Below are 26,945 nucleotides of genomic sequence, written 5' to 3'. Positions count from 1 at the left end.
AAACATAAGAACATAGATAAATAGATAAAAATACATAAAATACAAAAAAAATACCAAGCACAAAGCTCTATTTACACTTGTGTGTTATATATTCCTGACTGTGTCCTCAAATGATTTATTAACTCCAGTCACAATTCCTTAATTGGCCCATTCCTCTTTAATTATTTCACATTAGCATAAACATTTAGAGAGAGTCACCTACCTACCATTTACTGTACTCAGTAAATTTGTGTGTACTTTTAGGGGAACATTAATGTCACATTTCGTACTGTTTGCCTTTTGAAAGCAAAGTTATATTACAGTAAGTCAAAATAAGTACATGTTTGTTAATAAAAAAATATCGACGTCGAACAATGAGTGCCCCTCTACGGCCACCGTAGTGTTTACCAGTTTGTTTGTTTTAAACTCGTTTCCGCTTCCGGTACGACGCTACGTTAACTCAAGTAGATTTTGCTGCTCAATGGCGGAATATTCCAGTGTGAAATCCACCAAACTGGTTCTAAAAGGTTTAAATAAAGGGTGAGTGTGTCACCTAAGGAGGTAAATAAATTAGTGTAAGGTAGAATTATTTCCGTGACTCGTAAACTAGTTTTTTTCATGCTGCGCTAAAGCTAATGCTAAATATCGAACGGTGTACATAAACACTGCTCTTTTTTGATATATTGTAAGTGTTTCCCAGATAAATGCAAAAACGTTAACATTTAATCAATTTAAGGGCAACTGCAGTCTTAACCGGGCCATTGTTAATTTATTTAAAAAATGCACTATTGTATGAACTACGGCGTAATTAAGGGTACTCCTAAATCCAAACTGACCATCCATCCATTTCCTACCGCTTGTCCCTTACGGGCTCACGAGGGGTGCTCAGCTGCAAACGGGCGGAAAGTGGAGTACTCCCTGGACAAGTCGCGATCTCATCGCATGGCCAACACAGATAGACATGTACAGTTTAATATTTAACAAGTACATTTTAGTTTAACATCGGTAAGCACATTACTTTGTGCATTTTCAGGCTCATGTGTTTCATTTCGGAAGTTAAAGTATGATTCAATTTCAGGAATATTGACAAAAAAATTAAAATGTAAGTACCAAAACTACAAATACTGTATATTTAAAGGGAACCGTTTGCAACTTGCTCGCAGTTACATTTTTCACCACTGGCTATTTTATTTTACCATTGGTGGATCAACAGAAGATATTTTTTAAATGCCAACTTTTATATTGAATTATCCAATTATAATCCAATTATATTGAATACAAATTGTTACGATAGAATTTACAGTACATTCAATGATAGCTTACGTTAGCTCTCCAAATTGCTATCATTAGTTGGCGACATAAAAAGCTAATGCACGTGTTACGAAGTCGAACCTTAGAGTGACTGTATTGTCAGTGTTCCAGTTTCGAGGATGGAAATTAAGATGGCCATAGCTATTTTTGCGCTTGCCTTGTCTGAAGACAAACAACTTCTGGGAAAATATGCACTCTTTTTGCAACCTGCTAGCGATGTAGAATGTGTTATGCCATATGAAAAAAAATAAGTTTACACTACTGTAACATTACCATATATAAACGTGCAACAATACATCTTATATGGCTGATTTAGTACGACAAAAACTAATCAGAAGTGCTAATAATGGATATTATAAAAGTTTATAATTAGAGATGTCCGATAATGTCTTTTTTGCTGATATCCGATATTCCGATATTGTCCAACTCTTAATTGGAATTAACACATTATTATGCCTAATTTTGTTGTGATGCCCCGCTGGATGCATTAAACCAGTGGTTCTCAAATGGGGGTACACGTACCCCTGGGGGTACTTGAAGGTATGCCATGGGGTACGTGAGATTATTTTTTAAATATTCTAAAAATAGCAACAATTCAAAAATCCTTTATAAATATATTTATTGAATAATACTTCAACAAAATATGAATGTAAGTTCATAAACTCAGTGAAGCACAAGCTCAGGTTTGTCACTAAAATGTCTGTCAAAAAGAACTGTGAAAAGAAATGCAACAATACAATATTCAGTGTTGACAGCTAGATTTTTTGTGGACATGTTCCATATATATTGATGTTAAAGATTTCTTTTTTTGTGAAGAAATGTTTAGAATTAAGTTCATGAATCCAGATGGATCTTTATTACAATCCCCAAAGAGGGCACTTTAAGTTGATGATTACTTCTATGTGTAGAAATCTGTATTTATAATTGAATCACTTGTTTATTTTTTAACAAGTTTCTAGTTATTTTTATATCTTTTTTTCCAAATACCGTAGTTCAAGAAAGACCACTACAAATGAGCAATATTTTGCACTGTTATGCAATTTAATAAATCAGAAACTGATGACATAGTGCTGTATTTTACTTCTTTATGTCTTTTTTTCAACCAAAAATGATTTGCTCTGATTAGGGGGTACTTGAATTTAAAAAAAATGTTCACAGGGGGTACATCACTGAAAAAAGGTTGAGAACCACTGCATTAAACAATGTAACAAGGTTTTCCAAAATAAATCAACTCAAGTTATGGAAAAAAATGCCAACATGGCACTGCCATATTTATGATTGAAGTCACAAAGTGCTTTTTTTTTTTAACATGCCTCAAAACAGCAGCTTGGAATTTGGGACATGCTCTCCCTGAGAGAGCATGAGGAGGTTGAGATGGGCGGGGTTGAGGTGGGGGGAGGTAGCGGGGGGGTGTATATTGTAGCGTCCCGGAAGAGTTAGTGGTGCAAGGGGTTCTGGGTATTTGTCCTGTTGTGTTTATGTTGTGTTACGGTGCGGATGTTCTCTCGAAATGTGTTTGTCATTCTTGTTTGGTGTGGGTTCACAGTGTGGCGCATATTTGTAACAGTGTTAAAGTTGTTTATACGGCCACCCTCAGTGTGACCTGTTTGGCTGTTGACCAAGTATGCATGGCATTCACTTGTGTGTGTGAAAAGCCGTAGATATTAAGTGATTGGGCTGGCACGCAAAGGCAGTGCCTTTAAGGTTTATTGTCGCTCTGTTCTTCTCCCTACGTCCGTGTACACAGCGGCGTTTTAAAAAGTCATACATTTTACTTTTTGAAACTAATACCGATAATTTCCGATATTACATTTTAAGGCATTTATCGACCGATATTATCGGACATCTCTACTTATAATGTTTACATTCAGCAGAAGCCAACTCAGGGTTGGTGAGAATGCTCCCTCTTTCCCAGTTGGAAATCCGACCTCGAGAGGCGTTCCAGTTGAAATCCCGACTTCCCACTACAAATGGAATGCACCAGTAGCTATGTCATTACGTGCTGAACACTGTAAGAGGGTGGGATACAATGCTTGAAACACAATAGAAAGTTAGCGCTCTCTAGGCATCCACATAAAGGTCGCAAACAGCCCCTCCTAGCAAAAACCTTCAACTGCTGTTATTTGTGGTATTTTTTATGGTATTCAATACATACATACAATTATCAATAAGATGTTGTGAACTCTATCTTTAAATGTGTAAGTCCTCACTCTTTTTCCGTCGTACTATTAACAGAAAAAAGAAGAAGCACAAAGACCGGAAGAGAAAAGGAGAAGATGATGAAGCCAAACCTGATGTTGTTGGTATGTGCACTCCATCCCTATTAATGCATTACTTTCATAATCATAATCAGAAATACTTGAATAATCCCAGAGGGAAAATTAAGAAAGTATCCAGTTTTGTTTTTAATGCAGATTATTTAACCACCAGGTGGTTGGTGGGCCGTCCGGCATTTTGGCGATATCAACGGTATGGTCGCCATAGAGATGCACAACAACTCGTACATGCACGCCTTGGACACTGGTCTCTTCACTGTGGGCGCGCCACACAAAGGTCAGTGAAAAACACGTGAGATCGGTCTCTTCTCTGATTAGCCACACAAATGTAAACAGGAAGTAGCTTTGCTGTTGTTAATAACGAGCCTAAGAGTGCTGCTAGATACGGAATATTGCAAAGTTGCACTTTGGTGAAAGCTTTAATAGTGGCCATAAAATAGCCCAGCACACCATAAGGCGAAATAAATGTTGACAACATGCTGAACAAAAGATGTGTTCACTAAGCCGGTGTTTTCATCAATAAACTACTTGCAGTTAGAAGAGGAAAATAAGTAGTTTAAATCTAACGAGTATGCAATGTCATTAGGGATGGGCACCGAACCCGGTACTTTTTTGGCACCGACTGAATCCCGCTGGTCCTACCAAATCACATAAAATCAAACAGTGCCATGTTACAGTACGCGTTATGTCCAGTTGCTGACTCGGTCGGCTCTAACTCGGAATGTAGCGATAAACGGTATTAATGATAATCACAGTAAAACTTCTGATGGTTAGTAATAATTACCACTTTAAAGTAAAATGATCAAACAACCTTGATTGATAACTGCACTTTGATAAACTCACGCACTGACTGTAGCTGGGTCACTAGCTTGAACGCTAACATGAAAAAAGGAGGCATTAACCTAATTCCCCATAAGAAATTACATACTTCAGTCTAAACTTATAGAAACACGTTGCTGTTTGAACAACTAAGCTATTCAATTGTGTACATTGAAACCTACAAGAACACAGAATGATCGAGCTGAGAATGACAAGAAGAAGGTGGTTTATGGTGCGTTCAAGGACAACCAAATAGTGGAACACCCACGAGAAATAATAAATAATATTATATTTTTTTGCAACGTCCTTTTCATTTAAATAAATGTCAAAGTGCTCCAGTACAAACCCATATTTAAGACAATAAACTTATAGCCATTAAAGTAGATTAAATAATAAAACTATAACACTATCAGTGAAGCATACAAAACACAAAATATGTGAAGTGAAGTAAAGTGAATTACATTTATATAGCGCTTTTTCTCAAGTGACTCAAAGCGCTTTACATAGTGAAACCCAATATCTAAGTTACATTTAAACCAGTGTGGGTGGCACTGGGAGCAGGTGGGTAAAGTGTCTTGCCCAAGGACACAACGGCAGTGACTAGGATGGCGGAAGCGGGGATCGAACCTGCAACCCTCAAGTTGCTGGCACGGCCCCTCTACCAACCGAGCTATACCGCAAAATAGTGACTTTTTTAACAGTGTGTATTTATTTCAGTCATTTAAGAAAATCTGAGTATTTCAGTGTGTGTATTAGGGCTGCAACAACTAATCGATTAAATCGATTAAAATCTATTATAAAAATAGTTGGCGATTAATTTAGTCATCGATTCGTTGGATCTATGCTATGCGCATGCGCAGAGGCAATTTTTTATTTTCTTATTTATTTAAAAAATAAAAAATAAAAAATGTATTTATTAACTGCAACATGTACAAACAGCTGAGAAACAATAATCAAAATAAGTATGGTGCCAGTATGCTGGGTTTTTTTTCAATAAAATACTGGAAAGGATGGAAATGTAGTTTGTCCCTTTTATCCGATTATTAATCGATTAATCTAAGTAATAATCGCAGATTAATCGATTATCAAATGAATTGTTAGTTGCAGCCCTAGTGTGTATAAGTACTTTTTGAGCACATTCAACAATATTGCGATTAAAATAACCGTTATATAAAAATGTTCATATCGTCACATCCTCAACACTAACACTTGGCCATCAGTCCAGCAGCACTGAGAGTGGACATGGCCAAACTTCCTCGAGGCATCGCTGCAATTTTTATCACTAACAAAGAAATTGACTTAGAAATGTAATAATAAAACAAGTTACCGTATTTTTCGGATTATAAGTCGCTCCGGAGTATAAGTCGCACCAGCCGAAAATGCATAATAAAGAAGGAAAAAACCATATATAAGTCGCATTTTTGGGGGGAATTTATTTGATAAAATCCAACACCAAGAATAGACATTTGAAAGGCAATTTAAAGAAATTAATAATAGTGAACAGGCTGAATAAGTGTACGTTATATGAGGCATAAATAACCAACTGAGAACGGGCCTGGTATGTTAACGTAACATATTATGGTAAGAGTCATTCAAATAACTATAACATATAGAACATGCTATACGTTTACCAAACAATCTGTCACTCCTAATCGCTAAATCCCATGAAATCTTCTTCCTCGGTGTCGCTTCTAAACAACTCTGCCAACTCCAAAGGTAGACAATGCGCCGCTTCCTCTTCTATCGGTACGTCGCTTACGTCAGAGTCATCGTCAGTTGCAGTTCCAATTATTCTAGCCTTTCTGAATCCGGACAGGATGGTGAATGAGATAAATAATGTTATTTGATATTTTATGTAATGTGTTAATAATTTCACACATAAGTCGCTCCAGAGTATAAATCACACCCCCTGCCAAACTATGAAAAAAACTGTAACTTATTATCCGAAAAATACGGTACATAATTTATCATATTCGGTTCATTTTTAAATGTTCCAATAAAAAATGAGATTTTATCATCAATTCATATTTATTAACACACACAAAAGCACTGAAAATTGGTGCGGTTTCCCAATTACCGAGAATTAGCACCGTATTGGTTCAAATGTGAAAGGTACCCATCCCTAAGTATGCTACAACCTTCAAATTCTAGTGACATCTTTTGGGTGCTTTTTATTTATTGGATGCAAACAGAGGCACCTTTGTAGAGGTTATATGATAAAATTGTTCCCCCGGTGTATTTTGATGACAATCGTGCCGCACAAGAAAGGACAAAGTCTAATTACATTGCAACGCCATGCACCTTTTGAACACCTTTTTTTAAAATCTCATCTACATTTTAAATTTGACTATTACCATAGTTTTTTTTTTAACTGTGACTTGAAGGAGATTAAAAATATATAGTTTTGTGTTTAAGACCTGGGGCATGTGGAGAGGGGCGGTGGTAAGCAGTAAGTGCAGACGTCAGAGCGACGGAAAGGGGTTGAGTTGAGGGCAAGGACGGCGAGTGTATCCGCCGTTTTTTCCACACTGCCTCGGGGCACATCCGAGGGAGCGCTTCGTTTTAATAGAGGAGCACTCTCCCCGACAATTAATTCTGCCCACGTTCAATCAGAAGCAGCGAGCACTCCGCGGAGATTGAAATACCCCCAATTCCCCGAGTGGCTCCCCTTATCCCCTGCGTGGACATATAAGCTTGTTTCTGGGAGATGAAAGAGGACACGAGCCAGCCTTTGGAGAAGGAGAGAGATGAGATATTTCAAATGGTCACGCGCGCTCACCGAGTTAATACTCTGTTCATCTGCCTCGTAAAACCTTTTATTAAGTGCACTGGCAATGTTTCAAGTCACATTTTTACTTTCTTAGCAGTTTTACAAGTGTAAAACAGTGTTAACACGACAATAAAATAATGCAAAGTTAATGATAAAGAAGGAATACGGGTCGGCTCAGTGAATGATGACTGAAAAGCAACACAAAGCAGTGCCTTAATGTCTGAGCGGTGGTAGTGAACGAGACCTTTGTGAGCCCAGAGGAGGCTTTGCAATATTAATAACAAGAAAGCAGGTATTGGCGAAAATTATGCACATTTTAATAACAATACGGGATTTGTTACCCTTTAAAAAATTGCATTTTAAGTCACACTGTTTTTACATGTGCAGAATTTCATAGTTAGCCGCACTCTATTGTAGTCAGGGCTGCAGCTATCAATTATTTTAGTTTTCGAGTAATCTATCTATTTGTTTGAATTATTGAGTAACCAAATAAAACACACTGTCTAGCCTCAATGTATCTTTTAGGGAAAATAGTCGAAATAACAAGGATTTTTCCAATGACCTTTATTTTCTCTTCTTATAAATTCACATAACATTGAAATTGCACTTTTACTAATGGAATATCACAACATATTACTTATATTAACCAAAAAACTGTGTAGCCTAAAACCAGGTAGTAGATGGTAAAGAACCAAACTAAACAAAAAAGACTCTGATAAAGTATGATGAATTGAGTGAGAAACTATTGAACAGATTTGAGAAGGCATTACTTAGAAGGGTGGTTGACTTTTGGACAAACAACTTGCTAGCATTATGCTAACATGTCCTCACACGTGTTTGTATAAAACATTTGTCAAGTCAAACGTTCGTGATGAAAATTATTCACAGCGCTTCACTTTTTCCACATTTTGTTATGTTACAGCCTTATTCTAAAATGGAATAAGTTCATTTTTGTCCTCAAAATTCTACACTACTTCCGAGGACCCTGTGGCTAATTTATTAATTCATCTTCACTAACGGCCATAATGTTTTGTGTTTAATAGTTTTCATAAAACACAAGCAGAGACACTGAAAAGGTGTGTTATTGTTTGTGCTATGGCGCCGTCTTTTGGATGAGTCACCGTGGAGTTATTGAGTCTGTTTAGCTGATTGGAGAGTTAGCTTCTGTAGCTAGTAGGTCCGTGACGACGACGACTTCTGTTTTGTTTGATCATCCGTTTTACCACCTTGTTACAAGCAATGTTTCGAAACAATTAAGGTATATAAATAAACATTTAAAAATCTTTAGGTGTAAATTTCACAACGTATACATCTGAAGCTTTAGTCCGGTGTGGCTAAAACATGGAAACATATTTATTTTTCTTCTAAAATTTAGTGGGTGCGGCTTATATGCTGGTGCGCCGTATAGTTCGGAAATACGGTACATGTGATTTTTTTTTTTTTTTTTTTTAATTGCTAAATTCATGAAAAAACGTTTTCGTATTGTGTGTCGAATTTCAAGGACAACAATGAATATTACATTTTTGAATATGGTTGTAATATAACAAAATGTAGAAAAAGTGATACGCTGTGAATACTTTCCGTATGCACTGTACTTTTACCTGGTTTCTGGCTGTTTGCTGCTCTTAAAAATGCAAGATGCTTTTTGGCAATGTGCCTCTATCATCACATTTGTCAGTTTTATTGTGAAATGCCAGCTGTGTTTGACAGTGCAAACATTCCACCACGACGTCTGTCTTTTTCACTTTTAAATGATCACAAAACCTCTCTCGCCTTCTTTGGGTCCTCTGCGCTCTATCTAACTTCTCCTTTCTTCTTTGAACCATCTCTTTTGGCACTCACACAGGCCACATCACCTGCAGAGTGGCCTGCATCACCAACAGGTGCAGCATTCTCATGTGTGCAAAAACTATCTTGGCATATTTTACCCATTACACAAATTATAGAGGGAACACAATACAAATCAAAGTTTTTTTTTAATCAAATCAATCAATTTAATTGATTAATTGTAGTAGCCCTAAATGTAGAGTTCGGGGCGCTCAACAAATCATTTTGTCTCTTTGATTATTTTTTTTCCCAAGTTTTATTCCACTCCAATGCTGTAGGTGGCAGTAGTGTGTAGTACAAAATTGCTGGTGGACTACTGCCCCACTTAGTTGCTGGTGGACTTAAAGAGAAAAACATGTTCAGTTAAAAAGTTAAAGTACGGTACCACTGATAGTCACACACACACTAGGTGTTGTGAAATTACCCTCTGCATTTGACCCATCCTCTTGTTCCACCCCCTGGGAGTTGAGGGGAGCAGTGAGCAGCAGCGGTGGCCGCGCTCGAGAATCATTTTGGTGATTTGTGTTAGTTTAGTGGAGCCCATATTTAAAACTAGGTAACTAAGAGATCAAAGCATAATATTTCAAAAATAATGTACTGGCTTAATTGTTTTTCCCAGACGATGAAGGACCCGACCCTCCCGAACAGTTCACAGCGGTCAAGCTCTCTGACAACAGGTGACAAAAACGTACAAAACCAAAACCATAAACATAGCTGCAGGCTTTTACTGAATATTTGTGATCCACAATCTTTGCAGGATAGCCTTGAAGTCCGGCTACGGCAAGTACCTGGGGCTCAACTCTGACGGTTTGGTGGTGGGCCGCTCGGACGCCATCGGCGCCAGAGAGCAGTGGGAGCCCGTTTTTCAAGAAGTGAGCTTGTTTTTCTTATGCGTGTTTTAAAGTACTTACATTATTGTAGTATTTTCCACAAATACTGAATCTGTCTCACACCGTGTCCCGTGTATGCTGCAGTTTAGACAGTTATAAGTGCTTTTTGTAAGCCTTACTGGGAACATGTTGTTTTGTGTGTCGAGCAGGCCTGCGCTATGTATTGTTTTTATTGATAAATTCAAGTTTTTTGTTGCAGATGATCTAAAAAAAAAAAAAATTTATTTTCTCCTTTTGCTCCGGCATATTTTTTTGCCCCCATGAGCTTCCATAACCCTTGCCCGCCCGCTTACGTCCTTAGCGGAGATCCACAAGCCTGGTTTGTTCTAGAGATGTACGATAATATCGGCCGATAAATGCTTTAAAATGTAATATCGGAAATTATCGGTATTGGTTTCAACCTCCCAATTTTCCCGGGAGACTCCCGAATTTCAGTGCCCCTCCCGAAAATCTCCCGGGCCAACCATTCTCCCGATTTCCACCCGGACAACAATATTGGGGGCGTGCCTTAAAGGCACTGCCTTTAGCGTCCTCTACAACCTGTCGTCACGTCCGCTTTTCCTCCATACAAACAGCGCGCCGGCCCAGTCACATAACATATGCGGCTTATACACACACATAAGTGAATGCAATGCATACTTGATCAACAGCCATACAGGTCACACTGAGGGTGGCTGTATAAACAACTTTAACACTGTTACAAATATGCGCCACACTGTGAACCCACACCAAACAAGAATGACAAACACATTTCAGGAGAACATCCGCACCGTAACACAACATAAACACAACAGAACAAACACCCAGAACCCCTTGCAGCACTAACTCTTCCGGGACGCTACAATATACACCCCCCGCTACCACCAAACCCCGCCCACCTCAATTCATGGTAAAGTTACATTGTTTAATGCATCCAGCGGGGCATCACAACAAAATTAGGCATAATAATGTGTTAATTCCACGACTGTATATATCGGTATCGGTTGACATCGGAATCGGTAATTAAGAGTTGGACAATATCGGAATATCGGTGTGGATTCCTAATAAAGCCTTTAGCTTGACGCTCCTCTACTTTCTCCTGGCTCCGCTTGCTGCGGCAACAACAAAAACTCCAAACGCTCCTCTTCGTTTTGTATAGTTTACTTGTCACTTAATAATTCAAAAACATAAAACAATAACGATGTGGGAACAAATGAATGGCAAAATGAAACGAGTTTGTTACAGTAATAAAGGGTTGGAAAAAGTAAGAGTAAGAAAAAGTAAGAGTGAGGTCAAAAAACTGTGTGGCTCAATTCCCCCGCACCTGACTGCCATTACCCATAATACCTTGTGTCCAAAAACCAACCAACCACACAGATCCTTCCGCCATATATGCAATCAAACAGTTACGTCATCAAATTTAGACAAATGTAATAATTACAAATAAAGTGTACCTTATAATTATATTAAGCATGCAAATATATACATTTTCGTATTATGCAAATAAAGTAAATAGTCCCATTTTGGCTGAATAAACATAAAGCACCTTCCATAAAAATGTAAATTAACTTAAACAGCATTTAGGCTTCTACAATCGGATATCGGCAAAAAGCCATTATCGGACATCTCTAGTTTTGGTCCAAAGAAAAGAAAAGTGTTGTCAGTGCTTTACATTTGCGGCAGCAGGCGTGGAACAAGTGACTGCACGTTTATTTTAAAAAGGCAGCAGCAAAACAAACTAAGTCCTAAGAAGCAGCTTACTGTGGTGAAATCATTTACTGAAGGTACTACTATGTACAGTAGGATGAGAAAGAAGAACAATGCACGGCGATCACTAAAGCTGTCGCTGTGCACTTCCAAAACAGACAGTGTGTGCGCACATGTGCTGCTCTCGTGGAATTATAAGGCATTTAATCATCAATATGATTTTATATTACATGTGCAATGAAGTGTACATTGTCTTTAACATCAATACACACTTACAAGGAGCAGGATACTCCATGGTCATGCCTGCGTTTATCCATTACTAAAATATTGAGTGATCTCAATGTTTACTTGATTATGAATACTGCATTTTTATTTACAGTAGTATTTTATTCAAAACATACGTTTTAAATTTGCACTTTATTGATCTGATAGATTTTTATTACTATTTAATGATTATTGGTATCTTTATTGATTTATTGGAGTTTATTTATTTACATGCAATGTGAAGTGCTACATTTTTGTAAACAGAAGTATTTTTTTCAAGACAGAAATATTAAGTTTGCACTTTATTAATCTCAATGTTAGAGATTATTATTTATTTGCATGCAATGTGCCACATGCTACATTTTTGTTTAGATTAGGACTGCATCAACTAATCGATTAAATCCATTAAAATCGATTATAAAAAAATAGTTGGCGATTAATTTAGTCATCGATTCATTGGATCTATGCTATGCGCATGCGCAGAGGCTACTTTTTATTTTTTTATTTTATAAACCTTTATTTATAAACTGAAACATTTACAAACAGCTGAGAAACAATAATCAAAATAAGTATGGTGCCAGTATGCTGTTTTTTTTTTCCAATAAAATACTGGAAAGGATAGAAATGTAGTTTGTTTCTTTTATCCGATTATTAATCGATTAATCGAAGTAATAATCGACAGATTAATCAATTATCAAATTACTTGTTTGTTGCAGCCCTAGTTTAGATACATATTTTATTCAAGAATAAGTATTGCCTATAAGAGGAAGATTTTAAGTTAGTTATTTATATCTGGTCTAAAAAGAACAACATTATACAATTAGAATTTTGCTAAAAGTAAGATGCATTGCAAACTACTAGTTTTTGATCAATTAAAAGCAAAGTTTGTTTGAATTACCTCTGTCATTTGTATTCATTGGTCTCTTTAAAATGTAGGAGGGGAAATCTTAAGTCGATATTGCCATATTGCACAGACCAGGGGGTGGGGGGTTAGTTAGAGACCAGGAAAAAAGGCTCAAGAAAAACAAATATACATATTATGACATACATCTCAACATAGGACGATTGTTGGGGCTTTTTGGATGTTTTTACTGTGTCATGGGCGTAATAGAGGACATCTCGTTGACTCCATTGTTAGCGGCCTTATATTTACGTTTATTTACGAGTTAGGGATTGGGAATGATGGTCAAAATTAAATTAAGAAAAATGCAGTTCCCTTTGATGGAGTAGGACAAGATGTTTGCAACACTAGCATAGCCATGTGAGCTAAAGTGCTAGGTTAGCTTATTCACTAAAGAAAAAAAAAAGTTACACAGAGCTAAAATAATTCAACTGGGAATGACGCAATGTGTTGCCAGGTTCGTCAGCAGCCAACCCGTTTGGAAATGCTTCTATTATTATTTATATACCATCTGGCTCATCCTTTTTTTGCATAACAGATGCACTTTAAAGTAAGCGTGTTGTTCGTTTTAGAATTCAGGACAGCAAAAGTATCCAACAACTTAAATGTTCTGCTAACCTGCTGTTTCTTACTGTGTTTGCAGAGCAAGATGGCGCTCTTGGCCTCCAACAGCTGCTTCATCTCCTACAGCGAGAGCGGTGATATCGAGGCCAAGAGCAAGACAGCGGGCGACGGCGAAATGCTGAAGGTGACCAAAAAAATAACCACATTTTAATCTTTTGATTGCACACCGCCTCTCTCTAGATCAGTGGTTCTTAACCTGGGTTCGATCGAACCCTAGGGGTTCGGTGAGTCGGCCTCAGGGGTTCGGCGGAGGTCAAAACACACCCGACTCATCGTGTAAATAAAAACTTTTCCCTATCGGCATATTACGGATATGGCCACAGCAGAAGTCAGACTGATTTGCAGGTGTGTAATTTGTTGTGAGTTTATGCACTGTGTTGGTTTTGTTGTTTGAACAAGGTGAAGTTCATGCACGGTTCATTTTGTGCACCAGTAAAAAAACATGGTAACACTTTAGTATGGGGAGCATATTCACCATTAATTAGTTGCTTATTAACATGAAAATTAGTAACATATTGGCTCTTAAAGGGGAACATTATCACAATTTCAGAAGGGTTAAAACCATTAAAAATCAGTTCCCAGTGGCTTATTTTATTTTTCGAAGTTTTTTTCAAAATTTTACCCATCACGCAATATCCCTAAAAAAAGCTTCAAAGTGCCTGATTTTAACCATCGTTATATACACCCGTCCATTTTCCTGTGACGTCACATAGTGATGCCAACACAAACAAACATGGCGCATAGAACAGCAAGCTATAGCGACATTAGCTCGGATTCAGACTCGGATTTCAGCGGCTTAAACGATTCAACAGATTACGCATGTATTGAAACAGATGGTTGTAGTGTGGAGGCAGGTAGCGAAAATGAAATTGAAGAAGAAACTGAAGCTATTGAGCCATATCGGTTTGAACCGTATGCAAGCGAAACCGACGAAAACGACACGACAGCCAGCGACACGGGAGAAAGCGAGGACGGATTTGGCGATCGCCTTCTAACCGACGATAGGTATGTGTTTGTTTGGCATTAAAGGAAACTAACAACTATGAACTAGGTTTACAGCATATGAAATACATTTGGCAACAACATGCACTTTGAGAGTGCACACTCAGACAGCCCAATTTTCATCAATTAATATATTCTGTAGACATACCCTCATGTCAGCAGGCCAGGGAAGCTAGGGTCTTCTCTTGATCATCTTCGGGACGGTGTGAGCCAAGACATCCAGGGGGTTTAGCTCGCTCGTCTGCGGGAACAAACTGCCGCCATTGCTTGCCGTGCTACCGAGGTCCTTTGTCCCTGAATTGCTCACACACTCCGGCAGATTCAATGGGGGTCTGGCGGCAGATTTCTTTGACTTTATCGTTGGAAATGCATCTGCTTTGAGTGTCGCAGGATATCCACACATTCTTGCCATCTCTGTCGTAGCATAGCTTTCGTCGGTAAAGTGTGCGGAACAAACGTCCAATTTCTTGCCACTTTCGCATCTTTGGGCCACTGGTGCAACTTGAATCCGTCCCTGTTCGTGTTGTTACACCCTCCGACAACACACCGACGAGGCATGATGTCTCCAAGGTACGGAAAACTGTCGAAAAAACGGAAAATAACAGAGCTGATTTGACTCGGTGTTTGAGAAAATGGCGGATTGCTTCCCGATGTGACGTCACAACGTGACGTCATCACTCCGAGAGCGAACAATAGAAAGGCGTTTAATTCGCCAAAATTCACCCATTTAGAGTTCGGAAATCGGTTAAAAAATATATGGTCTTTTTTCTGCAACATCAAGGTATATATTGACGCTTACATAGGTCTGGTGATAATGTTCCCCTTTAACTAGTCATTATTAAGTACTTATTAATGCCTTATTCGGCATGGCCTTATTATAACCCTAACCAAAAAACTCTAAATTAAGTCTTTGTTACTTAGAATATGTTCCCCATACTAAAGTGTTGCCAAAAGCATATAACTTTGTCTTGAATTTGAAAAAAAAAAAAAAAACGTTTTATTTTTCACTAAAGAAGGGTTCGGTGAATATGCATATGAAACTGGTGGGGTTCGGTACCTCCAACAAGGTTAAGAACCACTGCTCTAGATACAGTATATATGGCTTTGTGACCTAGCCGCCAGGTGTCTGTATTCAACTTCTCTGTTTGTGTGCTGAATGGCGAGCAGATCAGGTCGTGTGCGGAGCAGGAGGTCAAGCATAAAGACGACATCGCCGACGAGGACCGAGGCAACGTCAAGTCCTGTGAGGTCAATTATGTGTACGTACTTTCCTTCCTCCATACCTTTCTGTTATAAAAAATCTTTAATACTATGAACTTATGATCTCCATTTTGCGTGTTAGCTGCTTTCTGATGGGGACGGATGAGAGCGATAGTGTATGAAATACTTTTAACTTGCACTGTTGTGTGTCTGTCCTTGGAGAAGCTGATTTCCTTCCCATTATGTCAGCATCCTGTCAGCACACACCCACAACACGCATCGATGACACCAAAACTGCATCAGCGAACACGCCATTACGCCCTCAAAGCGTCCGCTCATCAGTCTGGATGACGGAGCGTCACTTGCGTTTTATGCACGCCTCGTTTGCTTCACATTGCGGTTCTTTATAGGAGGATGCGGTCCTCGTGTTGGGGAAAGACACACATATTGTAAAGGAGGACAACATGAGCACATGACTAGATATTGTTAAGATGAAAAAACATTAACAATGTCAGGGAAATCAAAACACAACATATAGTTATTAATAGGGATGCCGATAAATGCTTTAAAATATGATATCGGAAATTATCGGTATCGGTTTCAAAAAGTAAAATGTATGACTTTTTAAAACTCCGCTGTACAGAGTGGTATAGGACTTAGGGAGAAGTACAGAGCGCCAATAAACCTTAAAGGCACTGCCTTTGCGTGCCGGCCCAGCCACATACTATCTACAGCTTTTCACACACACAAGTGAAAGCAAGGCATACTTGGTCAACAACCATACAGGTCACACTGAGGGTGGCCGTATAAACAACTTTAACACTGTTACAAATATGCGCAACACTGTGAACCCACACCAAACAAGAATGACAAACACATTTCGGGAGAACATCCGTAACACAACATAAACACAACGGAACAAATACCCAGAACCCCTTGCAGCACTAACTCTTCTGGGACGCTACAATATACACCCCACGCTAACCCCTACCCCCACCTCAACCCCGCCCACCTCAACCTCCTCATGCTCTCTCAGGGAGAGCCTGTCCCAAATTCCAAGCTGCTGTTTTGAGGCATGTTAAAAAAAAAGAATGCACTTTGTGACTTCAATAATAAATATGGCAGTGCCATGTTGGCATTTTTTTTTCCATAACTTGAGTTGATTTATTTTGGAAAACCTTGTTACATTGTTTAATGCATCCAGCGGGGCATTACAACAAAATTAGGCATAATAATGTGTTAATTGCACGACTGTATGTATCGGTATCGGCTGATATCGGAATCGGTAATTAAGAGTTGGATGATATCGGAATATCGGCAAAAAAGCCATTATCGGACATCTCTAATTATTAAGCATGAACATTTTACAACAGTTTGATTCTGAATCAAACTAATTATTGCAGTATATTATATGGTATGTAAACTTCAATGAGCAAGTAAATGTGGACATAGCAGTTGTATTTTATATCATTTATGACCGATTTACTGAAGATTTCCTCAAAATGTATGTGGACAACGGGTGCAATGCTTTTAGTATGCTTTGTATACTGAGTCAGGGAAAACAAATAGTTTCTTTTTTTAAACATGCTTCATACTTGCGGAGGATCAAATGGGACAGAATGAAAAAAAATAGATCTTTAGATAAATGCTTAAATGTGTCAATGTATTTCATGTAAAATTAAATCTATTTAACGTTTTCACTACCGTACTTAATTAATATATTTAGTTTTAATTGTTTCTCGATTTAACTATTTTTTGCATGAAACTGTGTCAGCGCTCCATTCATTTTTGTTATATCCGCACTTTCAGACCGGCATATCGACCACTAGTGCTCTTTTATGTTTAACCAATCAGTTGTTAAGACCCGCCCACTGAGTTTGACAGATAAAATAGATTAAGCTGCCGCACCGGTTCATGAAATAAACATTTTAATAAATACTTGAATAATTACCACTAAATTTTAGGAAAAAAACGGTTCCATATATTAGCCGCACCGGACTGTAAGCCGCAGAATATATGTTGAGAAATTAGATATTTACACAGAAAGATTCTGTAAATGTTCATTTACATACCTTAATTGTTTCCAAACGGTGTCTGTAACACAGCAGTGAAACGGATGATCAAACAAAATAGAAGTCATCAACAAATATGCATGAAAACAGGCCTACAGACATCACACATGGGACCGTTTAGTAAGTATAAACAGTTTTAGTTACATTGTTAAACTTACATACGTTGCTTGAGTGATGAATGAAGAATCCATACGAGTAGAAACGCTATGGACGATTAGAAGACAGAATGGCACTTCTACTTTAAAGTTTTAAACAGCAGGAAATACTGCAGCGTTAACCCAGCAGCATCTGCAGTGAGCAAACTTGTCCAAAATATGGTGCCATAGCCCAAACAATAGCATACAATTTAAGTGTCTTTTCATGTGTTTTATAAGCCGCAGGGTTCAAAGTGTAGGAAAAATGTTGCAATTAATGGTCTGGAATTTACACTAATTAAATCATTAAATTAATTGTTTTTTTAATAATTAAATATAGAAATAATACATTTTTAAAATAAATTACTTTACATTCAATTAATGACCCATTTATAACACATTCATATATTTAATTACAATTTCAATTAATGAATGACACATTTATGTCATTATTTCATTCTGTCCCATTTGACCCTCCATACACACCACTAATAGTTATTGTTGAAAAAAATGTGCCTGTGCTTTTGAGAATTCTGCCTAGCAACAAAGCCACCACACAAACTAACACGATCCAGAATTAAAGGAGAATAAAATGAAGAGCCATCGTTGGCTTGCAAATCAGGTTATTATGTAAACTGTTCATGTCTTGTCGAGTCATGTTTGTTTTTTCCAATGTGACGTGATACAGGAAGAAGTTTCAGAGTTTCCAGGACCGACGTCTCAGGGTGAACGAGGACGAGTCGTCCAAGCTGAAGAAAGCGAGGCTCGACGGAAAGTTCCACGAGGCTTTGCTTGACAGGTGCTTTCTATATTTGACATGAATATATATATTATATATAACACTGATAACTCCCATTTTGTAGATTCAATAACGTAACAGTAAGAATGTTGTAGTTGGCAGTGGTGTATGACGGCACTTTATTATAAAAATATGTTTTTAATATCCAATTTAGTACTATTGTCTTTTAACTTTTCTTCATGGTGGTTAATATTTTAGAATTTGCCAGTGATATCTCATTTTTTTCATTACAGGAGGAGCAAAATGAAAGCAGACAGATATTGCAAATGAAAAATTTGCTGTCTTTTATGTAAATGTTTTTTTTGTAGAATGGACCATATTTAGTCACCTGATTTTTTTTATTTTATTTTTGAATAAACTCTTCATGGTCATGGCTTCAGTTCTTCTGCATTAAAAATCCCGCTTGTCACCCACTAAAACTGCACCATATAAGAAGCAGCTAAAATCTACCATCAGGAGTTAATCAATATACTATAAAATATTACAATTCTAATAAACAGCGTTACTGTAACGCCGTTAGTTTAGGCGGTAACTAGTAATCTAACGCGTTATTTTTAATATTCAGTAACTCAGTTACCGTTACTACATGATGCGTTACTGCGTTATTTTACGTTATTTTTGATGTAGTATCGGCTAGAAACAGAAGATCTGAGTGTGTTTTATTGGAGCGATGCGGTGTCGTCCTTCTGAATCTCTTGTGTCACAAGGAAGAGGCGCTGTGTGTGTGTGTGTGTGTGTGTGTGTGTGTGGGAGGAGGGAGGGGATGGGAAGGGGGCGTGTCTGATCATGGCGGAGCTGCAGTCGAGTTTCTTAACATGGAGATATTATCATTACTTTTCTTTTGTCGAGCATAAAGAAAAGAACATTTTAGTTAAATGTAAGTTGTGTCTTGGATCAAAGATCCCATCTACTGCCCAAAACAACAATTCAAATCTGCTGAAACAGCTACAAAAGCAACATGCATCGACAAAGCTAGTAAAGAGACACACACTTCACCTCCTAAGAATAGAATACAATACAATACAATAGGCTATATCTTTATTGTCATTGTACATTGTACAACGAAATTGTAAGCAAAAACTAATGGCTGGATTTTAACGAGGCACTACGCACTGAAGGTACACACTCTCTGTCAATTATCTTATATACTGTTGCTCTTTCATTCTAGACTTCCAGAGTGTTTGATCATCACATCACTCTAAATGTATAGACTATAAAGTTCACAAACATAAAGAGGGATCCTAGTGGGCAAGGCCAATCTTTCCTTATCTCTAAACTAAAAGTGGGGAAATGTGTAGAGTGTTCTGGGCTTCAGACATGATTTTATTCCAGAATTCCTTGAGAGAAAAAACGCCTTGTTAGGCTTTGTGTATGTAAAGTTAAATTTAAAGTACTTCCTTGGTTTGCAGCTATGTTGTTATTATGCTGTTTGTTACTTATGTATGTTATGTTGCAGCTATTTAAAATAGTTTTGTCAATTTGTCCTGGCCTGAAACAAACTGGCCCTTTGAAACATATCTTTGTCTTTGTGTGTTGTATGTAGACCACATTGCTTAGCAGAGTTCAGTGATGCAAATGCATGTCAAGTTGATCAACACATTGTATTATTCTCCAGTGCAATAACAGTACTGAAATGAAGGCTAAAAGGGCATTAATGGGAGCTTTAAAAAAAAAAAGGAGTAACTAGTTACTTTTCACAGTAATGCATTACTTTTTGGTGTTAGTAACTGAGTTACTTTTGAAATAAAGTAACTGTAACTAGTTACTGGTTTTCAGTAACTAACCCAACACTGCTAATAAACTAATGTAAAAATACATCTGAAAGTTATGTGGACACTAATGTTAGTTTTGAAGCATCTGATCTCGGACCAAATGTGCTCCAAGAACATTGTCCTCTGGTCCAGGAGTGATGTTTGTATTTTAAAGTCCAATCAATGCATTCTATGATGTGCTCAAAGCAGAGCAAGGTTTAGTCACGTGATGGCAAGAAAATAAAACATTTAGAAATAAATAATTGCTATTAAAGTGCATTTGTAAATACATAAAATACCTGAACTTATTTGTAATTATGTCCTAGGTATCTGTAAATACAGCTGGTCTTCACATTTACCTTAAAAGAGGCAACAATTGATCTCACATTGTTAATGCAGATAAATAAATACGGTGGCCGACATGGCATAAAAAAACCTCTCGGTTTATGTTATTTTTGTATAGCGACGCCATTTTAAACGTCCATATTCCACGGATGTGACAACGGCATGGTTTGGCGAAGTATTATCTAAAGTGTGTTTAAGTCACTCAATGAATAGAAGAGATTGTGAAACAAAGCGCAAAGTTTCTCTGACACAAAACATTGCCTGACAACGCTCCACTTCTGGGTTGGAACGAACCAACTTCTGCTTGTTTGTAGGGGTGTTTATCATTCACATCGATATCATTTATGTCACACTTATACACTTATTGCGGAATAAAGAGCGCATGCGTGTATGTGATTCCTTAAAACCCCAAGTATGTTTTGTTCTATATTTATTTGTTGCGTCATTGAAGTTTAGCTCGTTGGCATCAACTTCCGGTTCCACCCTATTTAAGTTAAAAGTAAGTCAGCGTGGTGTCACAAGAAAACAAGCAACCCTCGCAATTGAATTTCACACATTTTGTGTTCGGCTCTTGTCAAATCCACAAAATGGCCTGCCTACGGTTTCTCCCTTTAGCCGCTTTATTTACGCTCACATCGGCACAGTTCATACCACCGGTAAGTCACATTTGTGCTATTTATTATACAATGTTTCATTGTAACGTGTAAATCATTTAATATTAACTTTTACACAGTATACGGAAGACTGCAGGACGGGAATGTATCCACCAAGTGGCCCCACGTAAGTCACAATCATGTGCTAAATAATAAATATTCATATTGTAAAGAAATGCTCACGACAAAATCATATGTTTCGTAACTGAGTTGCGTTCAAATGCAGTCTGTTATCCACAATGTTTCAATGATTAGTTCAAGGTGCGTGTTTCATTTTCAGCTAATGAGTGGATTTATACAATGATTTGACTTATATATAAAGGCAAATTACGAAATAATGCGTTCTTAAATTGGATTATTGTTTTTTTAGGTCATGTGATATATTTTTGAATAATTTTAAATGGCGGTAGATTGCAAAAACAACTTTAAACGGTACCTGAACGCAACATCTTGGAAACTTAAAAAAAAGAAGTCATAATGGTGTGAAACATGGTTTTCTATACCAAAATGCATCTATTTATTCTTCTTCAACTTGTTATTCTTCTCCAGATTTTGGCGCGCTCTCCCTTCAACATTTTTCACCCGATTCAAACCGTTCCAACTTCAAAATGTTCAGCCTAGTCGGGAATCGTGGGCTTTCCCTTGACAAATTCCCAGATTTCCCAGAATTCCAGGTTTTCCGGGACATTTTTCCCATTCAAAATGAATTGGATGTTTTTCAAACTTCCACAATTCCCACATTCTTCAAACCATTCCACCTTCAACACATTCCACCATTCTGGAAATTCAAACGACCCTTTTTCCAAAATCAAAAAAATTCCGGGATTTTCCAGAATTCCTGCTTCTCCAAAGCCCTATTTCCAAAAAAAATTCTAACTTCCACAATTCCCACATACTTCAAACCATTCCACCATTCTGGAAATTCAAACTACCCTTCTTCCAAGTTAACACCACCCATTTCGACTCATTCAAGGTTTTTACCACTTTTTAAAAAATTCTCGCTTTCCCGAAATTCCCAATGTTTTGGAAATTCCCATTGAAATTAATTGGCCAATTTTTCAAACTCCCACATTCTTCAAACCATTTCACCTTGAACATATTCCACCATTCTGAAAATTCAAACTTCCCTTTTTCTAAGTTCAAAAAAATTCCAGGATTTCCCAGAATTCCTAGTTTTCCAAAGCCCTACTTCCACCCTTTTTTCTGGTGACTACTCCTTCCACATTTTTCAACCATTCCTCCGTCAAAACATTCCTCTTAATCAGGACAAAAAACAAAGTTGTTTTTTAAATTCCCGTTTTTGCCGAAATTCCAGGAATTTTGTAATACAATTTCTCATTTCAACATGTTACTACTTCAACATTTCTTGACGGATTTGGAATATTTCAACACCAACCATTTCAACTCATTCAGACCATTCAAATTTGTTTTTTTTCACCATTTTCAAAAAATTTCCAGATTTCCCCCGAAACTCCCTAATGTTTTGGAAATTCCCATTGAAATGAATTGGCCATTTTTCAAACTTCCACAATTCCCACATTCTTCAAACCATTCCACCTTCAACACATTCCACCATTCTGGAAATTCAAACTTCCCTTTTTCCAAGTTCCCAAAAATTCCAGGATTTTCCAGAATTCCTGCTTTTCCAAAGCCATATTTCCACCCTTTTTTCTGGGAACTACTCCTTCCACATTTTTCAACGTATTTCAACCGTTCCACTGTCATAACATTCCTCTTAATCAGGACAAAAAACGAAGTTGTTTTTTGAACTGGAAAAATTCAATTTTTTTCCGAAATTCCAGGAATTCCGTAATACACTTTCTCATTTCCTCTCGACTTTAACATTTCTCAATGGATTTGGAAAATTTCAACACCAACCATTTCAACTCATTCAGACCATTCAAGTTTTGTTTACCATTTTCAAAAAAATTCTAGCTTTTTCCGAAATTTCCAAATGTTTTGGAAATTCCCATTGAAATTAATTGGCCAATTTTTCAAACTTCCACAATTCCCACATTCTTCAAACCATTCGACCTTCAACACATTCCACCATTCTGAAAATTCAAACTTCCCTTTTTCCAAGTTCAAAAAAATTCCAGGATTTTCCAGAATTCCTGCTTCTCCAAAGCCCTATTTTCACCCTTTTTTCTGGCAACTACTCCTTCCACATTTTTCAACGCATTTCAACCGTTAAAACATTCCTTTTAATCAGGACAAAAAATGAAGTTGTTTTTTGAACTGGAAAAATTCAATTTTTTTCCGAAAGTCCAGGAATTCCGTAATACTATTTCAAATTTGTTCTCTACTTCAACATTTCTCGACGGATTTGGAAAATTCCAACACCAACCATTTCAACTCATTCAGTACATTCAAGTTTTTTAACATTTTCAAAAAAATTCTCGCTTTTCCCGAAATTCCCAAATGTTTTGGAAATTCCCATTGAAATGAATTGGCCATTTTTCAAACTTCCACAATTCCCACGTTCTTCAAACCATTCCACCTTCAACACATTCCACCATTCTGGAAATTCAAACTACCCTTTTTCCAAGTTCAAAAAAATTCCAGGATTTTCCAGAATTTCTGCTTCTCCAAAGCCATATTTCCACCCTTTTTTCTGGCGATTACTCCTTCCACATGTTTCAACGCATTTCAACTGTTCTACCGTTAAAACATTCCTCTTAATCAGGAAACAAAAAGGAAGTTGTTTTTTGAACTGGACAAATTCCCGGTTTTTCCGAAATTCCAGGAATTCCGTAATACAATTTCTCATTTCAACATGTTACTACTTCAACATTTCTCGTCGGATTTAGAAAATTCCAACACCAACTATTTCAACTCATTCAGACCATTCAAGTTTTTTACCATTTTCAAAAAAATTCACGCTTTTCCCGAAATTCCCTAATGTTTTGGAAATTCCCATTGAAATGAATTGGCCAATTTTTCAAACTTCCACAATTCCTTCATTCTTCAACCCATTCAAATCATTCCACCTTCAACACATTCCACCATTCTGGAAATTCCAACTTCCCTTTTTCCAAGTTCAAAAAAATTCCAGGATTTTCCAGAATTCCTGCTTTTCCAAAGCCCTATTTCCACCTTTTTTTCTGGCAACTACTCCTTCCACATTTTTCAACGCATTTCAACCGTTCCACCGTTAAAACATTCCTCTTAATCAGGACAAAAAAACGAAGTTGTTTTTTGAACTGGAAAAATTCCCCGTATTTCCGAAATTCCAGGAATTCCATAATACCACTCGTCAATTTAACATGTTACTACTTCAACATTTCTCGACCGATTTTGAAAAATTCCAAAACCAACCATTTCAACTCATTCAGACCATTCAAGTGTTTTACCATTTTCCAAAACATTCTCTCTTTCCCCGAAATTCCCTAATGTTTTGGAAATTCCCATTGAAATGAATTGGCCATTTTTCTAACTTCCACAATTCCCACATGCTTCAACCCATTCAAGCCATTTCACCATTCTGGAAATTCAAACTACCCTTCTTCCAAGTTTAAAAAAAAAAAAAAAAAAAAAAAAAAAATTCCAGATTTTCTCGAAATTCCCTAATACCTTTTTACTACTTCAACATTTCTTGCTCGATTTAAACAATTCCAACACCAACCAATTCAGCTCATTCAGGACATTCATGCTCTTATATCATTTTCAAAAAAATCCCGCTTTTCCCAAAAGTCAAGGAAATTCCCATTGAAATTAATTGGCCATTTTTCCATGTTGCACAATTCCCACATTTTTCAACTTATTCAAACCATTCATCAACACATTCCACTCACCCTGGACATTCAAACTAACACTTTCCCAAGTTCCAATCCAAATTCCGGTTTTCCTGGAAATTCAAACCATTCTTACATTCATACTACATTCTGTCAGCATTGGAGCATTCCTTCAGGAATTGCCTCTTCTAGTCTGAAATAATGTACTCATGAATGCCATAAATTAACTACTTCATGTTAAATAAAATCATAACACAAAAAGAGGCAAAAAAGAGCAATGATAATTAAAATTATTGACATAATTGTTTTCTTGAATTCAGGTTTAGAGGGGCGGTCAGCTGGTACACGTTGGACCTGGACTTACCGCCAAAGAACCGATGGACAGCTGTGATCACTGAGAAAAAGACCGAGGTAAACGATAATAATAATATTTTTTTTAGGCTATAATATTTCATGTTTGTCCTCCATACAAGCTGGTCGCCATGGTCCAGGCCATCAAAGACTTGGCTGATGCTTTCGTTCCCGACGGGAAGCTGATCGAGTTGGTGGACATCACGCTGGTCAGACTCACTTCCTTCTCCAGAAGACAACCTTCTTTTTTTTTTGCATGTTTAATTCTAATATTGTTTTTTGGGCAGCCTTTTATGGCGGACACACTTCCTTACCCGTTTGGCGATGAAATCAAAGGAATAGCAGCGGCCTCAGGAATTCCTCTGGGTAAACAAACGGTACAAATCAATGTTTCCGATTGACCCTGTGTCTGAACCACGTCATGTTGGTGGTCTAGGGGAGGTGGTCTTGTTCAACATCTTCTACGAGGTCTTCACTGTCTGCACGTCGGTCATCGCAGAAGACGCGAAAGGTGAACACAGCAGCAAATATAGAAAAAAAAGGATAATAAGCCTCCATTATTTTGAAAAGCTTCCGATGTTTTGTCTTCTCAGGAAACCTCCTGCATGCTCGCAATCTGGATTTTGGATTATTTATGGGGTAAGAAACTATTTAAAAAAAAATATATAATAATAAATTCCATGGTAAAAGATTTTTCGTCTGATAGTTTGGCTTTTCACAGATCATATTTTTTTTTTCTACAAAATAATATCGTAAAAATTTCTAAATTTGTCTCAAACTTTTTGGGGAGAGAAATATACCCATATTTTATTTTTTAACACTTTAAATTTAAAATAGAATATCAACATTTTTTTCTCGACTTCTCGTTTTGGAAAATAATTTTGAAGATTTTTGACAATTTTTACTTTTGCCAAGATATTTACGTAACGTTGCAACTTTTTTCCTGCCAAAATGTCTTTATTCTTCTAAAAAATGGACTGCTCTTATGTATTTTATTCAGATTTTATTTAAGTAAATTGTAAAATATCTTGTGTAAAATTTTTTTTTATTTATCTTTGTTGTTAAAAATCCATTTTTGTTCAATTGGAAAATAATGTTGTCTGTCTGTGTTGGCCCTGCGATGAGCTGGCGACTTGTCCAGGGTGTACCCCGCCTTCCGCCCGATTGTAGCTGAGATAGGCTCCAGCACCACCCGCGACCCCGAAGGGAATAAGCGGTAGAAATGGATGGATGGATGGATGGAAAATATATCTTATGTTAAAAATAATACTCATCTTTTAGAAATAACTTATTTTTAGAAATACTGTATCCCAAAAAGTATTTTCCTTTTTTTCTTAACTTAATGTCTCCAAAAACAATTTTGAAAAGTGTTACACAAATTACTTTTTTTTTTTTTTAAGTAAGTTTGAAAAAAAAATCCCAAAATGCGATTAGTTTCCTTTTCCTTCTCAAGTTTTTGTTCCCCCCCCGAAAAAATCCTTGTCAAAATGTTACTTGAAGTTGCTTCTATTTTTCCAAAATATCTACAGGTGCATACAATTACGACTTAATTTTTCT

General features: G+C 37.1%; 2 protein-coding genes across 2 annotated transcripts in view; both read left to right on the top strand.

The window, feature by feature from the left end:
* The first annotated feature begins 377 nt into the window (after positions 1 to 377).
* Positions 378 to 18,925, top strand: frg1 (FSHD region gene 1). Its single transcript, XM_061984088.1, has 9 exons — positions 378 to 519; positions 3,526 to 3,593; positions 3,721 to 3,843; positions 9,602 to 9,659; positions 9,740 to 9,854; positions 13,367 to 13,471; positions 15,517 to 15,608; positions 18,444 to 18,554; positions 18,788 to 18,925. Exons 1-9 carry the CDS (start codon positions 461 to 463, stop codon positions 18,822 to 18,824), a joined length of 768 nt encoding a protein of 255 aa, XP_061840072.1. The 5' UTR covers positions 378 to 460; the 3' UTR covers positions 18,825 to 18,925.
* Positions 18,926 to 21,138: 2,213 nt separating this feature from the next.
* Positions 21,139 to 26,945, top strand: part of asah1b (N-acylsphingosine amidohydrolase (acid ceramidase) 1b) — an 11,844-nt gene continuing 6,037 nt past the window's right edge. The window contains exons 1-7 of the mRNA XM_061984087.1: positions 21,139 to 21,306; positions 21,384 to 21,430; positions 25,358 to 25,448; positions 25,511 to 25,597; positions 25,676 to 25,754; positions 25,825 to 25,899; positions 25,982 to 26,027. Coding sequence (XP_061840071.1) covers positions 21,238 to 21,306; positions 21,384 to 21,430; positions 25,358 to 25,448; positions 25,511 to 25,597; positions 25,676 to 25,754; positions 25,825 to 25,899; positions 25,982 to 26,027 — 494 coding nt within the window. The 5' untranslated portion in view covers positions 21,139 to 21,237. The remainder of the gene's footprint in view (positions 21,307 to 21,383; positions 21,431 to 25,357; positions 25,449 to 25,510; positions 25,598 to 25,675; positions 25,755 to 25,824; positions 25,900 to 25,981; positions 26,028 to 26,945) is intronic.

The sequence above is a fragment of the Nerophis lumbriciformis genome, linkage group LG25 (assembly GCF_033978685.3).
Source record: "Nerophis lumbriciformis linkage group LG25, RoL_Nlum_v2.1, whole genome shotgun sequence".
Taxonomy (NCBI): Eukaryota; Metazoa; Chordata; class Actinopteri; order Syngnathiformes; family Syngnathidae; genus Nerophis; species Nerophis lumbriciformis.
The sequence above is the reverse complement of the archived record's forward strand: the minus strand, read 5'-3'. Positions and strand labels throughout refer to the sequence as shown.

Excerpts from the sequence above, each read along its gene's own strand:
- frg1 (XM_061984088.1), top strand. The coding sequence starts at position 461 with ATGGCGGAATATTCCAGTGTGAAATCCACCAAACTGGTTCTAAAAGGT. Across the intron at positions 520-3,525 it reads CTAAAAGGTTTAAATAAAGG|AAAAAAGAAGAAGCACAAAG; the intron begins GTGAGTGTGTCA and ends TACTATTAACAG. Across the intron at positions 3,594-3,720 it reads AGCCAAACCTGATGTTGTTG|GTGGTTGGTGGGCCGTCCGG; the intron begins GTATGTGCACTC and ends TTTAACCACCAG.